This window comes from Anabas testudineus, chromosome 4 (genome assembly GCF_900324465.2).
Source record: "Anabas testudineus chromosome 4, fAnaTes1.2, whole genome shotgun sequence".
In the NCBI taxonomy this organism is placed as follows: domain Eukaryota; kingdom Metazoa; phylum Chordata; class Actinopteri; order Anabantiformes; family Anabantidae; genus Anabas; species Anabas testudineus.
The window spans coordinates 1,058,499-1,072,985 of record NC_046613.1 but is presented as its reverse complement, the minus strand read 5'-3'; the positions used below and the strand labels follow the sequence as shown (position 1 = coordinate 1,072,985).

The 14,487-nt window shown below is 37.4% G+C and overlaps 1 protein-coding gene across 3 annotated transcripts in view; it reads left to right on the top strand.

The window, feature by feature from the left end:
• Positions 1–14,487, top strand: part of ptprfa (protein tyrosine phosphatase receptor type Fa) — a 235,933-nt gene that overhangs the window by 73,672 nt on the left and 147,774 nt on the right. For all 3 annotated transcript variants that reach the window (XM_026345312.1, XM_026345313.1, XM_026345311.1), the window contains exon 3: positions 9,896–10,041. In XM_026345312.1, coding sequence (XP_026201097.1) covers positions 9,896–10,041 — 146 coding nt within the window. The remainder of the gene's footprint in view (positions 1–9,895; positions 10,042–14,487) is intronic.

Below are 14,487 nucleotides of genomic sequence, written 5' to 3'. Positions count from 1 at the left end.
CAGAAGACAGTTTGTGTGAAACTGTTGTCACTTGTCATTGTGAATTGCCTCTGAAACACAGCTTTATTCCGCCTCACGCAACATTTGACTGCCTGGCTGCATGCCTAGACACCATTAAATTCTTGAGCCCAAATGAGAAACATGTCTGTAAGACGAATGCCCTATGGACAATGACAATGGGATGTGAAACAACAGGCTGTAAACTCAGAAGCAGAGGTATAGTTTTTCTGAAGAACTGAATAGATAAACCATGCTAAAAAGAAGTATGGTGGTGACTACAAAGACTTGCGAGTAAGCAGGCTGGCAGGCAGGCACAAAAAGCCATGCTTATAGAGCGAGCAAAAGTCATAGAAGAACAGGCAGAATGCACAGACGAACAAAGGCTTGAACCCATTTGGCTGGAGGGAAACAACAGACAATATGGCAAGTTAAAAAAGGGCTGGTATTGTGTAATATATAAGGAAGCTATAGAGGGAGACTGAACAGCTTAGAGAATGTTGAAGATTAGATATTTGTGTGAAAATAAATGTTGATATTGATGAAATTATGTTTCTAAAAAATTTAATCTAACTGCAATTCCCCATAAAATGTTTTTGGATTGCAGTTTAGTTGTACAGAAATCTATTTGCAAGTTGAGTTTAACTTCAGTGTTTTAAGTCTCAAATTTCAAAGGACACATCAGACTTAGAGTGGAAACCAAGCATAAGCTAACAAGGTATTCGCCATGTTCAAGACCAGGCAGGACGGAGTCTGAATTGCTAAAGCTGCTCATGTATGGTGATGATCCCATCATCATCATAATCCTGTCTGCTGTTCCCTATAAGACGCACAAATAGACCATGCTTATTTTAACGAAAGTGTATTGTGCAGTGGCAGATGTTTTATCAGACAATTGCTTGATTCCTGCTCTTGTAACATTTTATCTTATTTTAACAAATGTTCCACTGAAGACAACAAAACAACACACAACAGACTACCTTCTTATTATCCTCATACCTACTAAGAGGCACCACTTAATCTAAGCTGCATGCCTTTGGACCATTGTACCACCTTGCCAAAACTTCTATTTCCCACTAATGACTGAAATTAAGTTTTGGAAATAATTTAACATAGTTTACCATGCTCACTGAACTAAAAATGCTAAAACACCAAACAAACATCCCACCTCACACACGCTGATAGTGGCTCCCTGATGCCTGCAAAGTCTACAGATATTTAATCTTTTTTTGTTGTAAGTGGACCTAACATTTATCTTAGTTAACAGCATTCACCTTGATAACAGAGTGAGCAGCATCCCATCAGCAGTGGCGCCGATGTGTGTGAGGCATTCAGGGACATTACAGAGTTTTGGGAATCTGGGATATCTATGATTAAGTTGCTGCTGAGAATAGTCCACAACAAATGCACTATTTTCTTCTATTTGAGCTACAGAAACTATCAGTTATAGGATGTTGCCTAACCCTTCATTTCAACTATACTGTACATGTGTGAGTTAAGTAGAAGCAATCAGTTTGTAGCTGAGACCCTCAGACAGGATAGCACAGTCAGAAAGTACTGAGAGATTGAATAACATATTATTTGTTTTATTTTTTATGGGATTTTTTAAGATGAACAGCTCCTAGCCAGTTTTTCATGACTATAGAATAAAAACATTTAGTATCAGTCGATGTTTGATTTATTAATTACAACTGTTGCTCATGACTGACCGAGATAATGACAGTGAAGTTGACGGTACAGTTTAAAACATCTGCAGTAAAATCTGCCAAATTCTGCTAAATTAGCAATTTACCATTATTAGTGAATTTTACTTTCAATCAACATTAGGTAAATTATGGAAAACACTATATATTTATTCATTAAGCATAAATATGGACACATTTAAATATGAATGGACTTGGTAAGAGTAAGTCTGGTAGTAGTCCAACAACCACAATAAATACATGAGCAATATACAAGAGCATTGAAAATGAGAAAAACAGTATGACAAGGTTTCACTGTGATTGGCATAGAGAGAGTGACAAGCAGAGGTGTGAGGCAGTGTAGCATGTTACTCTGGCATCGGAATAGATGACACTGGACTGTCACAGCAGTATGCAGCATGTGTTAAAAAGCAGCATCTCCTGTTTACTGTGGCATCATTTAGTGAAGTAATTGAATGAAGAAAGCACTCTGCTCTTTGGAGCTAAACCACCCATGAAGAGCTGAGCTCATAGTAAACTTTATTCCACCACTTATACAGAAGCAGAGTTGGTATAATTCCGGTACATTTACCCTGGTTGCCATGCTTAGGTGTACACAATCTGTTTCAGACATGCAGCAAAATTTTGATTTTCTTTTTTATTGAGACATAAAAAGAAAAAAACTGGTCGAGTAGTTGTTAATTATGAAATATCATTAGTCACAGAATGCCTCTTCATCAGCTTAATATTTGAGCAAAACTGAATGAGAAAATAGGCTTTAATGCATAGTCTGCAGCTATGCAGGCCCACACACAGCAAACTGTGATGCACTGTGTGTTATGACACACTTTTCCCATACTGAGCCCACCACAACATTAAAACCCACAGTTATTTTTAATATTGTGGCTAATCGGTGTATGTTTGGTTATAAAAAATAACTGCTGTCCTGCCACACACAGTTTGCATTTCTGTATTTTTACATACTAAAAACTCCTAATAGCTTATGTGGTTCCAGTGTTGCACCATTGTTCACAATAAATACATATTGACTTTAAAGGAATTTAAGTGGCCTATTATAAATGAAGACAAACTTGGCTGACTCCAGTCCATTTATTGATTTTGTATTCTAAATTGACTCCTAACTGGGTTTATGTATGCAGAGTATGATTTCCAGTACAGTTTTTAGTAGCAGTTGCTGGCTGTTGTCTGGCTTTCAACCTATGACTGAGTCAATAAGAGTCTCTAATTGGCAGAGAGCAAAAATCATGACGTTAGATTTGGCAGCCATGGGGGAGGCATTCAATAACTTAAAAGTCAAGGAAGACAAGCCCTTTAAACTGTTAGGCAGAGCATGTTCCCTGGTTATGGCATATTTCAAGCAAGATTTACTTCACCACATCCAGTATACAGAGAAGAGGATGATTTCAATAATACTAATATAGTGTGTTTACATAGATATTAATCTGCTCCTGAAATCAATTATATTTTATCAGTAGCCTGCAAATTAATTGTCAGACAGGGCAGGAAGGGGTATAAAGACCACTTTATCTATCATCTTAACAAAGAAGCATGCGCCAACTTCAAATAAATCCATTACTGACTCAAATTATCTACTACTGGAAATGCAGAAAATGCTACACAGAATTCTATGGAACTGCACTGAGGCATGCTGCAATACAGTAAAAAAGAAAAGGGCAACATTTACAGACCTTAAGACCTGCAGTTAATTAAACTTTGCTCATAAATACTAGTGTCTTTCCCACAAGGCATGTCAGATTTCAGTTCAGCTTACTTTGAAAACTTGACTTGTCTCCACTGAGTTGAGTCATGATCACTTAACATTACTGGACATATGTAAAGTGGCTTGAGACTTCTTCGTATGTGTTATAATTACTTTATGTATCCATTATAATTAAAAGCCCAACTGCATCTTTATGTAAAAAACATGGCATTTATGGACAAAGTGGTTTCCTTCCACCTGATAACTCCCATAAAAAGTATGTGAGGACTGCTATGTTTTTCAAGCCCTAATAAATAGCCTCCCCTATGTAGCTCCAGCCATGCATGTCCACTTTGAGCATAGATAGGGAGGAGTTGTTGATATTATGTACACTCTGTTATATTGTCATATTGCCTGTTACAGTCATACTGTATCTATACAGTGCCTATAAAAAGTATACAGCCCTCTGATATTTTTTTTAGTTAAGCCGATTTAATTTTATTTATTATTAATAAGAAGTCATAAACGTAAACGTGAAAACAGGACTCATCCAAGTAATATAAATCAATGAAAAATATAAATGTGAAAAAGAATGATTACATTATTGTTCGCCCTTTTTAAAACAACTCACCTAAATCATCAGTACAGCAAACTGATTAAGGTCGCTTTCACACCTTAGTGCATTTGCTTTGGTCTGAATCAGTGGGTGAGTTTGTTTCTCTTCACACTGAGAAAACTCCAAGTGAACTAAAATAAGTCACTTCAAATTACATGAGAACTAACCGCTTGTTGATCAGATGTGTCTGCCGCTGCAACAGGAAAAGTAAGTGAAAGAAGAAAAAGAGTTTGCTAGATAACGACTACTTAATGATAATGATCAAGACTACCTCTTTCAGGAGGTCTAGGTGCCGTTGCTTTGGTGCGAACTTGAGTGCGATTACTGTGTTCACACTAGACAAAACGAACCACACCAAAAGAGAAAACAAACTTGAGTTCAATTTGATCGAACTACAGCCTGTAGGTGTGAAAGCACCCTAAGAAGTCACACAGTCAGTTAAATGGAGATCATCTGAATACCATGAATGTGTTTCAAGAGCCTCTTCTACACAGAAACGTTAATGTGTTAGTGAGAAGGACTCTTTACTTCACTTCGGATATATGTCACCTTCAAGTACAATATGATTATAAACTCTTATCGTCACAGATTCGGTTTCCAGCAGCAACATGTGGGTGATGAGAAGCTGGAAGAGAAACACTACTTGGACCACTAATGTGTGCAGCTGTGCAGCATGAAGAAAATAATTGATAAAATTCGATTTAGAGTAAGACTGTGGTCTGGTTAATCATAATTATACACAATTGGTTGTTTTTTATCACCAAAGAAATGAATCCCTTCTTTTTACCCAACTAGTTGCAGATTGTAGCGGTGCATTCTCTTCCAGTGGTCCAATTTAGGGTTCTATCTTATTGCTTCAACACGTTTTCTTAAACAAAGCCGAATGTAACAGTAAAAAATTAATATGCCAAACACAATGTATAACAACTGTAGTTTAATTCACATCATGTCATAAAATCAACATTTTTTTCCAGTACAACAATTGTAGTATCTGGTCTCACAATAAAACCAAGACACACCAGAAGACATATAAGAGAAGACCCCAAGACACCTGAAATATGAACAGTTCTTCTGAGAGAACTGTCGAGGGATCTTAGCAGAGGCAAGGTAACTTCTCCATTTTCCTGATAGATCATTGGCTCATCCAACCTTTGCTAAAACAAACCTTTTTTGAGGACTAGAGCATTTGTAGTCAAGATTATACTCTATTAAAGACTATTTGAAGGCTTACACATCCAGGCATCACCAGAGGCTTACACTGCTGCAGTTTTCAACCCCACAGCCCTAGTTGTAATTTACTTACTCTATTACTACAGATATTGCTCGTGTTTCTCTATCGGAAGTATAAACTACTGGGGTAATAGTTTAATATGGGTCATTAAGTTTCTGTTATGGAAACAGAGTTTTTGGAATATGAAAACACAATATGTCATGGTCCCATCCATCCATCCATCCATCCATCCACATTTAGCATTGACAACTTTGCAACGAAGTTGAAAAAGGTGCTCAGGTAATGCTAAGATAATATGAGGTTATAGCACAGCTTTGCTCAAAGAAAACTTTTATTTACTTATAATTTAAAGCCGTTATAGTAAATGTGATTTTATGATGTAGTAATTTCACAATGGTGTTTTGTTGCACTTGCTGGAAAGATTCTTACTTAGATTTCCTATGCTCTCAACATATCCTTGTGGATGATGAGTGAGAGGTCAAATTGATATATTTCTTAAAAAAATTATTCCAAGTAGAAACAACAAGCAAGGGTCAGAGAAGAATGTCAGTAAGAGACAACTCACAGAAGCCTGTAAAGTGAGGGTACTGACGTGTTTTACATTTAGAAAGTCATGCCTCGGGTCATTTAACAGTATCCATGGGAAATAAATAGCTTAATAATAGAAGGATCCACTTGTGTTTTCTCCACCCACCTCCTACCACATTGAAACCTCTGTTAGAACCCTCTGAGATTCACTCTCTGACTTGTTTTTGCATAGTGCTGTAAAGGGCAGTATTTCCCTGCTGTATATCAAGCATCCTCAGGACCCTACAGTAACCTGATGAACAACATGTATGAAGGGATTTCCACAGAATCGTACCAGGGGAGCGGCTCTTGGTTCTAACCGTACAACTGGGTTTTGAATCACATTGAACTTTAAAGAGCAGACTTATCAGGTGCCAAAAGCGACAAAAACATCTTGCCTTACATGCAAACTGCTCTTGCTATTCTATGCTCCCTGCTAAGAAAGTCATATTTAATTCCTGCATGGAACATTTACATTCATCTTTGCAGGCCACCATTTTGAAAATGTTGCTGGCATGGTACTGTAAATGTGAAATACTAATTGTTAGTAGAGTCCTCAGCTTCTGATGTTTAATTAGATGACACACACACATACACACACACTCACACTCATAGCAAGAGAGCAGCAGATCATGGATTGTATATGAGCACAGACAGAAGATCCCTTAAACGGATTCATTAAGTTTTAGATAACAGAAGTTATTATTCTTTTATACATATTTGCTATTCTTACAGTTAGTGACATTTTTGTCTTCCACTAAGATGTTTATGCTGCCTGTTGTTTAGGATACTAAAATGCATGTTAGGGAAATATGATTTTGCAATCCAATTGTTTATAATGAGTCAATGCATTCCTTCTTTAAAGTACAGATTTAAGCAGAATTTCATCAAGACCAATGATTTTATTAGCTAGTGTTGTCATTCTTTCAAAAACATCACAATTGAAACAGATAAATTATTTGAAATAAAAAGGACTTAAATCAAATGCACAATCAGTCCATCTTATCTCTCATACGCCAGTGAGACTTATAAGCATCAACATAATTGGCTGCTTATTAGTACCAACTATATTTTTAACTACATGGCGCCATATTATACTGTATCTCTGAACTGTTTTTTGTATCCCTACACTTTTAGACCTTTTAGAACTGCTGGCCAATAATAATCAAGAGGCAATTGGGCATTTCCCACTTTTGGTTGTGGAATCATTGCAATTTTTTCAATTTCAAGCCAATACAATACTGCAATAACTGCATCATTAAACAATTCAATGCAATGAATAGAAATTAGTATTCATAAAAAAATATTCAACATAGCTTATTATCACTAGCCAAGATTCAACAATAAATGATTTCATAAAAATGACCAGTGTTCTCTTCTCCACACTGCTTGCTTCACTCACAGACAGACTTACATTCTCGGCTGTGGATCAGTAGGGCATTTGTCAATGACCTGGTTTGACTTCTGGTTTCTCCTGCCCATATTGACATGTCCCTGGACAAGACACTGAGCCCTGGACCCTTGCACCTCTCTATGTCAACATGTCCTGTACATACGTATCTGTTCAGCTGGTTGAATCCATTCATCTACTTATTTGTAAATGTGGGTGGCCTGCCACAATCGGTATACTGCTGGGTATTGTATGGGAAGAAGCTATGGACCACAAACCACACAAGAAGACAGACAGGCAGCAGCCTGTGAGCATAGAGATGTTTAGTTAGAGCAGTGAAAAAAGCTTTTTATTGGAGGAGAAGTGCTGACAGAACACAATTTGAGCGTGGCAGCGAGGCACAGGGGCACTGCTGGATGACAATACTTTGATGCCTTCAAGCTCCAACAATTTAAGTATCAGCCAACCCTCTCAACCACACACTGGCCCTGTCTCAAGAAGCCACTTGTACCTTGAAACATAAACACCAGCATTATGATATTCTTTCTGGGTACTTGTTCTTGCTACCTGTGGAGTTCCTATTTGCATTGAATATTCAATTATTTGCACATTCACTGCTGTCTCTTTCTGAACGGGAGCAGAGCGTGGTACCATGGATTGATATAACATTTAAATAATGGCTAGCAATTCAACATGACACCAACTAGCTTAAACTAGTTAAATTGTCTCTTGAACAGTAATTAGACTCAAATTACATTACATTATATTGCAACTTGTGACGTACATGAGGTCACAGTGAACTTCACATTTGATCGCCATCACTCAGTTCACCCTAAGTTATAATTTAAGTTAATTAGAAGAAGTTTTCATTAATGCATTCCTCAGACATCATATTCACAACAAGAATTGGATAAACATGAGGTGATTGTAACCTTGACCTTTTGCCACCCAAAATCTAAACAGCAAATCCCTCCTTAGATATTGTATCTTGCATGGTCTTTTGGGTGTCCATCAAACTAAATGCCTCAGGCCCTGGCTATTGCAGCATAAAAAAGGACATTTTTTTTATTAAAAGCACAGGACAACAGACAAAACTACTTTATAACATTAAATAAAAAAAATCCTACCTAGCTAAACTAAGTTGGTAACTGTCAAAGATGCAGTGTCTTTAGCAACCTGGTTACTGGATATGTGTGTATATATAGTTAGTAATCAGTAATTAGATTAGTAATCTGATTTCTCCTCTATGCTGAGGTTATTTTGTAAGCATGGTTCAAAGATTTTGAACTGTATAGAGAGAAAAGGAAGAAACACTTCCTTTTTTTCTGTTGGGGGAGCTGGCTGACAGTGCTGTTAGAGAGACATCCCAAAGGCAGACAATACTCATTTTTACAGTTTTACACAAACCAGAAATACATGGTGAAAAGTGGCTTATTTAGACACTTACAGGGTACTTTGTGTTAGTTTTAGTTTGATTCTGGAATTTAAAAACGAGGAAGCATAGCTCAGTGTAACAATCTCCCCTTTGATCCAGGTGCTCCTCTCTGCTGAAAGTAGTAGAGTAGTGAGTGTCTGCAGTCTTTGCAGTCTGCCTTCCTGACTTGCCTTGGTTATCATCCAGTCCATATGTTGTAAACATAGGTCACAGGTGACAGCTTTCACTGCAGTTTCGCTGTATTTGTAAGCCTTTTAAAATGTTCTCTATATCTGAATACTGTATTACCTAAAACCTGATGCAGTTTTCACAGTCCTAAAACTAGACATGGTCCATGTAAACCTATAGGATTACAGGCCACAAGGAATCATAGGGCAACATCTACGAAACAGAAATCCTCTCTTGCAGTTGCTAATATCAATATATCAATTGTATACATGACAGAGTTCCAAGATGAATTTCATTAATCTCCAAAAGGAACATTGCTGCCATTCAGTTTGCTCAAGGCAATGTGTGGCTATCCAAAAGTCCTTTAAATGTTGTTCTGTGAATAGGTGAGACGAAAAAAGAAATGAGAAGTGTTTGGCTGTGACTAACCATTACATTCGTGTCACTGTCAATTTCATTTCAAATTCAAAAATCATCACTTTGGTTTCATATCAATAACTTGTTTTTTTAATCAAAACATGTGTAATCTCAGATTTTGAGTTGCAAAGTAGCGTCCTCAAGTTTTACCCCCACCAATAGTCAATATTAAGAGATAATTCCAAGCTCTATGCACAGCTCGGATTATGTTTTACTTTTCCTGTGCTTTACATGCATCTTTGCTTATGCAGTTGCCAGTAGAGCACCAGATGCAAACAGTTGCACAAATGGTTGCTTGCTATAAAAACATCGACCCAAACACAGCACCTTTAATACTAGGCCTTTCAGGTATTGTGGTCCCAGTGCACAACTTCATTGTTGGTGTACGTGCTCATTGATGCATTCAGAGAACAGTTTCTGTGCTATCACCTTGCCACTATTAATAAGACTGACAGGTGCTGCTTATTATCAGGGTAAGGATTGTGCTCTGCTGTTTTTACTGGCATTGCTTTTGACTAGGTGTGGTTATAGGCATGAAACAGCTTTTGAAAGAGCAGATTGTTATTGCAAGACCTACAGCAGATGTGGAGATCCCTGTAACTTGCCTGGAGCAGTTTCTCTCCTCTCCCTCTCTTCCTTCCTCACCTCTGTCTCATTGTCTCTGTCCCTTAGGCATGCCCAGCTTCATCAAATCCCCTGACGATCAGACAGGGATTTCGGGAGGAGTGGCATCGTTCGTGTGTCAGGCAGTTGGTGAGCCCAAACCTCGCATCACCTGGATGAAGAAGGGGAAGAAAGTCAGCTCTCAGCGCTTTGAGGTAAGTTTCAAGAGGCAGGCTTCAACGCTTCCTGTCTATTTGCACCTCCCTGTCTCATACCTTCACTTCTCATTAGATCGTTGCAATTGAGTATATCAAATATGCTTTGACATATAGCTTAGATTACTGATTGTAGTTGTATAATTGCAATTACACCCTCTCAGATGCATGTGTGTGCTCAGATGCTGAGCTGTAGGCAAAGGTAATATTTACTCATTACCACTTAGCACAAAAACCTGTACAGCAGCTTTCCCGTATTTAATGCCTTTTGAAGACCACTTAAGGCAAATTATGTTAGTTGCAATAATCTAATGAGAATCCCTGAGGCTCAGCATCACAATGAGTACAGCGTCAGCAGGTTAAATAGTGCCACTGACAGGTCAGAGAGCATAACTCTGATAACTCAGTGTAACTGAGCCAGAGGCTGCGATGTAAATTCAGTGTGTATGTGTATAAGAACAAGTTTATTTAAGGGCACCAAGGCACCAGTTCAAAAAAGTATCAACAAAAGATGCTCATGAGATGTCCAATCAACAGTTCAAAATCCTTAACAGAGTAATTCAGTTTACTGCTATAATCTAACCCCCTCAACTAGAAATATTTAAATACTAAATATAAATACATATACTATATATTTACTACTAAATATATATAAATACTAAATATTTACTGCCAGTTATTAAAAGCTTACTTTAGATTTGTAGAGTTTTGGTTGCATTTTCTTGAAACATCTGGCAAGTACTGCTAACACAGCATTGTTGATGCACCCTCTGTAAGGGGTGGGGGAACTGACAATATATGTCTTATAATTGCTGTCATTCCACCCTGGACTATAATTATTGACCTATTTTCATTCATCTCCCATATTTTATATGTTCTTCCCATATTGTCTATATATGTTGGTGTGGATCTTTCCTGGTTGTGTTTCCCTTTCTTTCTGTCTATGTCAACTGTAATGAGGCAAAACAATTTCCCTCTGGGATTAATAAAGTTTTTTGAATCTTGACATCTTGAATCTTGAAGGTTGATCCAAATGTCGGTTATTCAAAGACACTGAGATGACTAGCCAGTCAGTGTACATACACTCCCCAAAAGCATTAAAAACAGTGAGGTCAGTTCCTTTATTTTTGCTGTAGACTGAAACCATGTTCTTTCTTTGCACTTAAAACCTTAATAAACCTTAGAAACTTTTAAGAATCTTGAACTTATATCCCATGAAACTGAAACAGCTCTTGTTTCTAGTGCACTTTACTTCATCCTTGGCTCCTTGGATTAGATATTTGTTTGCTTTATACCTCACTTCTAAGTCGCTTTGGATAAAAGAGTCTGCCAAATCACTAAATGTAAATGTAAATATTAATGTAAAAAATGGGTGGCCATCTTTCTCAACCGGTTGGGGTGAGTGGAAAGAAGAGAGAGAAAAAGAAGAGCAGGCCGCAAAAACATTTGGCAGATCAACTGGATTCCGGAGATGTACAGCTCCAGGCCGAGGATACCTGCAGAGAAGTACAGAGAGAGGGAGACAGAGAGGAGGAAACACAACTAAAAGAAGAGAGAAGACACAAAGTTAATGACATGCAATGGTGGCATTTGAATAGATAGAGGAGAAAGGAGAGAGGAGAGGAGCTCAGTTTATCAGTAGAGGTCCCCCAGCAGACTAAGCTATATCAGCATAACTAAGAGATGGTTCAGAGTCACCTGATCCATCTCTAACTGTAAGCGTTATGAAAAAAGGAAAGTTTTATGTCTAGTCTTATGTGAAGAGGGTGTCTGCCTCCAAAACCTGAACTGGGAGCTGTTTCCACAGGAGAGGGCCTTGATAGCTAAAGGCTCTGCCTCCCATTCTACATTTGGAAACTCTAGGAACCACAAGTAAACCTGCAGTCTGAGGGTTCTGCTGGGAAAATATGGAACTATGAGGTCTTTAAGATAAGATGGAGCTTGATTAATATGTGCTAGAATAGAATAGAATTTTAAATTCTATTCTGGAGCCACAGGGAGCCAATAGAGAGAAGCTAACGTAGGAGAAATATGATCTCTCTTACTAACTCCAGTCAGAACCCTGGCATTCCAATGTATGTGCTTTTACCCACCTCAGTCTTTTTGTTTTTTGACCAGCTGATATACAGTTTTAATTTGGCAATTCTGCCATGAAGTCCAACATCCTCAGGTCTCCTCTTCACTGTTGATCCTAACTCTTGTGTTTGAGTATAATATTTAGTGCAGCTGCCAGTAGAGGACCTGTGAGGCAGCTTTGACTCAAACTACGCACTCAGATATTACTTCTTGCACATTTGTGCATCGCGGCCTCCCACACCTTTTTCTGTCTGTTAGAGCCAGTTTGTGCTGCTATCTGAAGTAGCCTTCATTCCTGAAAGTTCATTCTTTTTGGCTATTGATACCTATTGGAACCTGTAAACAAACAACTACCAATGTTTAGATACTACAATAACCCAAAGAATGCCATGCTCCCTTGTTTGCTCCATTAGTACAACTGTTCTCAGCTGTGCAACATAATTTTTTGATGGTTTTTTCATAATCAGTTAGCCTTATAAAATTATTAACTTAAATTAGCAGGCATACCAAGAGATTAGTGCTGACAATTACTCTATGCAACTCTATGTAAAAATGTAGATTATTCTTTAAAATTCATCTGATTTTAAAGATTCAATTGTTTATGAAATGTATAAAATTGCTTGTGAATTACTTGAATTACTTGTAGTGTTTTTCGATACTGTACATGGCTACCCTGTCTGGTCTCTGAAAGAGTTTGAAAACAGAAAACATTGACATCACTAAGTGGTGGGAACAACATAAAACAGCCAGAGACAACCTTTTATAGTTAGGCTTATTTTGGTCCTACACTCATAGACACACTAATTGAGACATACCACTACCATTGGTTCCCTTTATTCCTATTTATTTTTTTTTTCTCAGTGTCAACTCTTTCACTTGACAATTACAGTCAATCTTAAATTGTTCCATTAGATAAAGATCCTTACTGGAGTAGAATAAGCAGCTTGAAAAGCAGGGTTAGAATTGTCCCAGATCATTCCCTGATCATGATATGAACTTGAACCTGGACTTGATTTATCTTTTCCTACTGTCCTGTTGTTTATAAACTCTTTATGATTTGATCTCATAAGCAAGTCATAAATACTTTTGTATGGAGCAGTGAAAAGCTTGTTAATATGAAATACCCTTTTATAAACTTTGATGCACTTTACTATATAAGGAGCTCATGTCATTTTGAGAAATAGGAATGTTTCTCCTTTGGGCTAAATATTACTCAAACTGATGCCTCCCCTGTGTGCAAGGTAGATAGACCTCCTACCAAGGCAGGAAGAGAGTGTGCCTCCTTCATTAGAGCAAAAATGTGATTTTTGCCAGTCAGGTTGTTGGTTCATGCACTTTAGCACGGCGGAAGCATAAGGCCCAGTGCCCTAACCTCTCAGTCCTTACACCTTCAACATCCTAAAGCCCTTCACATACCTTGTGTCCACTCATGCTCATCACTGTATACATTCTGTTTCAGTGGCTCAGAGGGTCAGGACTTATCCAAGCAACGTGATCAAATTTTTAAAGATGTTGATCACTTGTTGATCTACTTACATTCTTAAAATTTAAAGACTAATTCCAGTTAATTACAACATATAATCATCAGTTGCAGTATGACACATACTAGTTAAATATGTCCCATTTAAGAACTCCAATAGAAAAAATTCCCCATTTTCTTGGTCTTGATGAAAACATTGTCCCAGACTGGTGCACAAATGTCCTTGTCCATGGTTAGTAGTTACAACTTGATGATTCAACTTATGCCAAAAAAGTTGAATCATCAATCAGGAACTCAGTTAAGCTGTAAATAATATACATGAAATTATTTTTAAGTACTAAAGAGGAATAGCTAAAACAATCAAAAGACAAAATCAGTTTTTACAATCTAAAAATACACCTTGGCTAAATGAAGATCAGTTTTTCACAATTGCAAACATTTAATTTAAACATACAGAATGTATAGTAAATATTTACACATACACTATGTATTTACATATAAGTTTAGATTTTTTAAATATTTGGCGACATTAGCTTTAAACTGTGTGATTTGAATCAATCACTTTATACAACACAAGCATGGCAGCACTCATGCAACTGAGTCAGGTTTGTCTGCAAAAACCTGCCTTTCCTGTTTAATCTACACATTTTCTAGTGGATTAAGGTGACAGCCGAATTTCACATTGTTACTTTGTTGGCCTTTGAAACATATCGTTGCGGTTTTTAAGGAATGATTAGCATTGTTATCCCACTGAAAGAGCCCAGCTTTAGCTTCTTGCCTGATATCTTCAGATGAAGTTTAGGAACATGGAAGAGGAAGGATTGGCCATGTAAGGCCAATAACCCCATCCCTAAATTTGAATGCATTTATCATTTCAACTTTTGACCTCA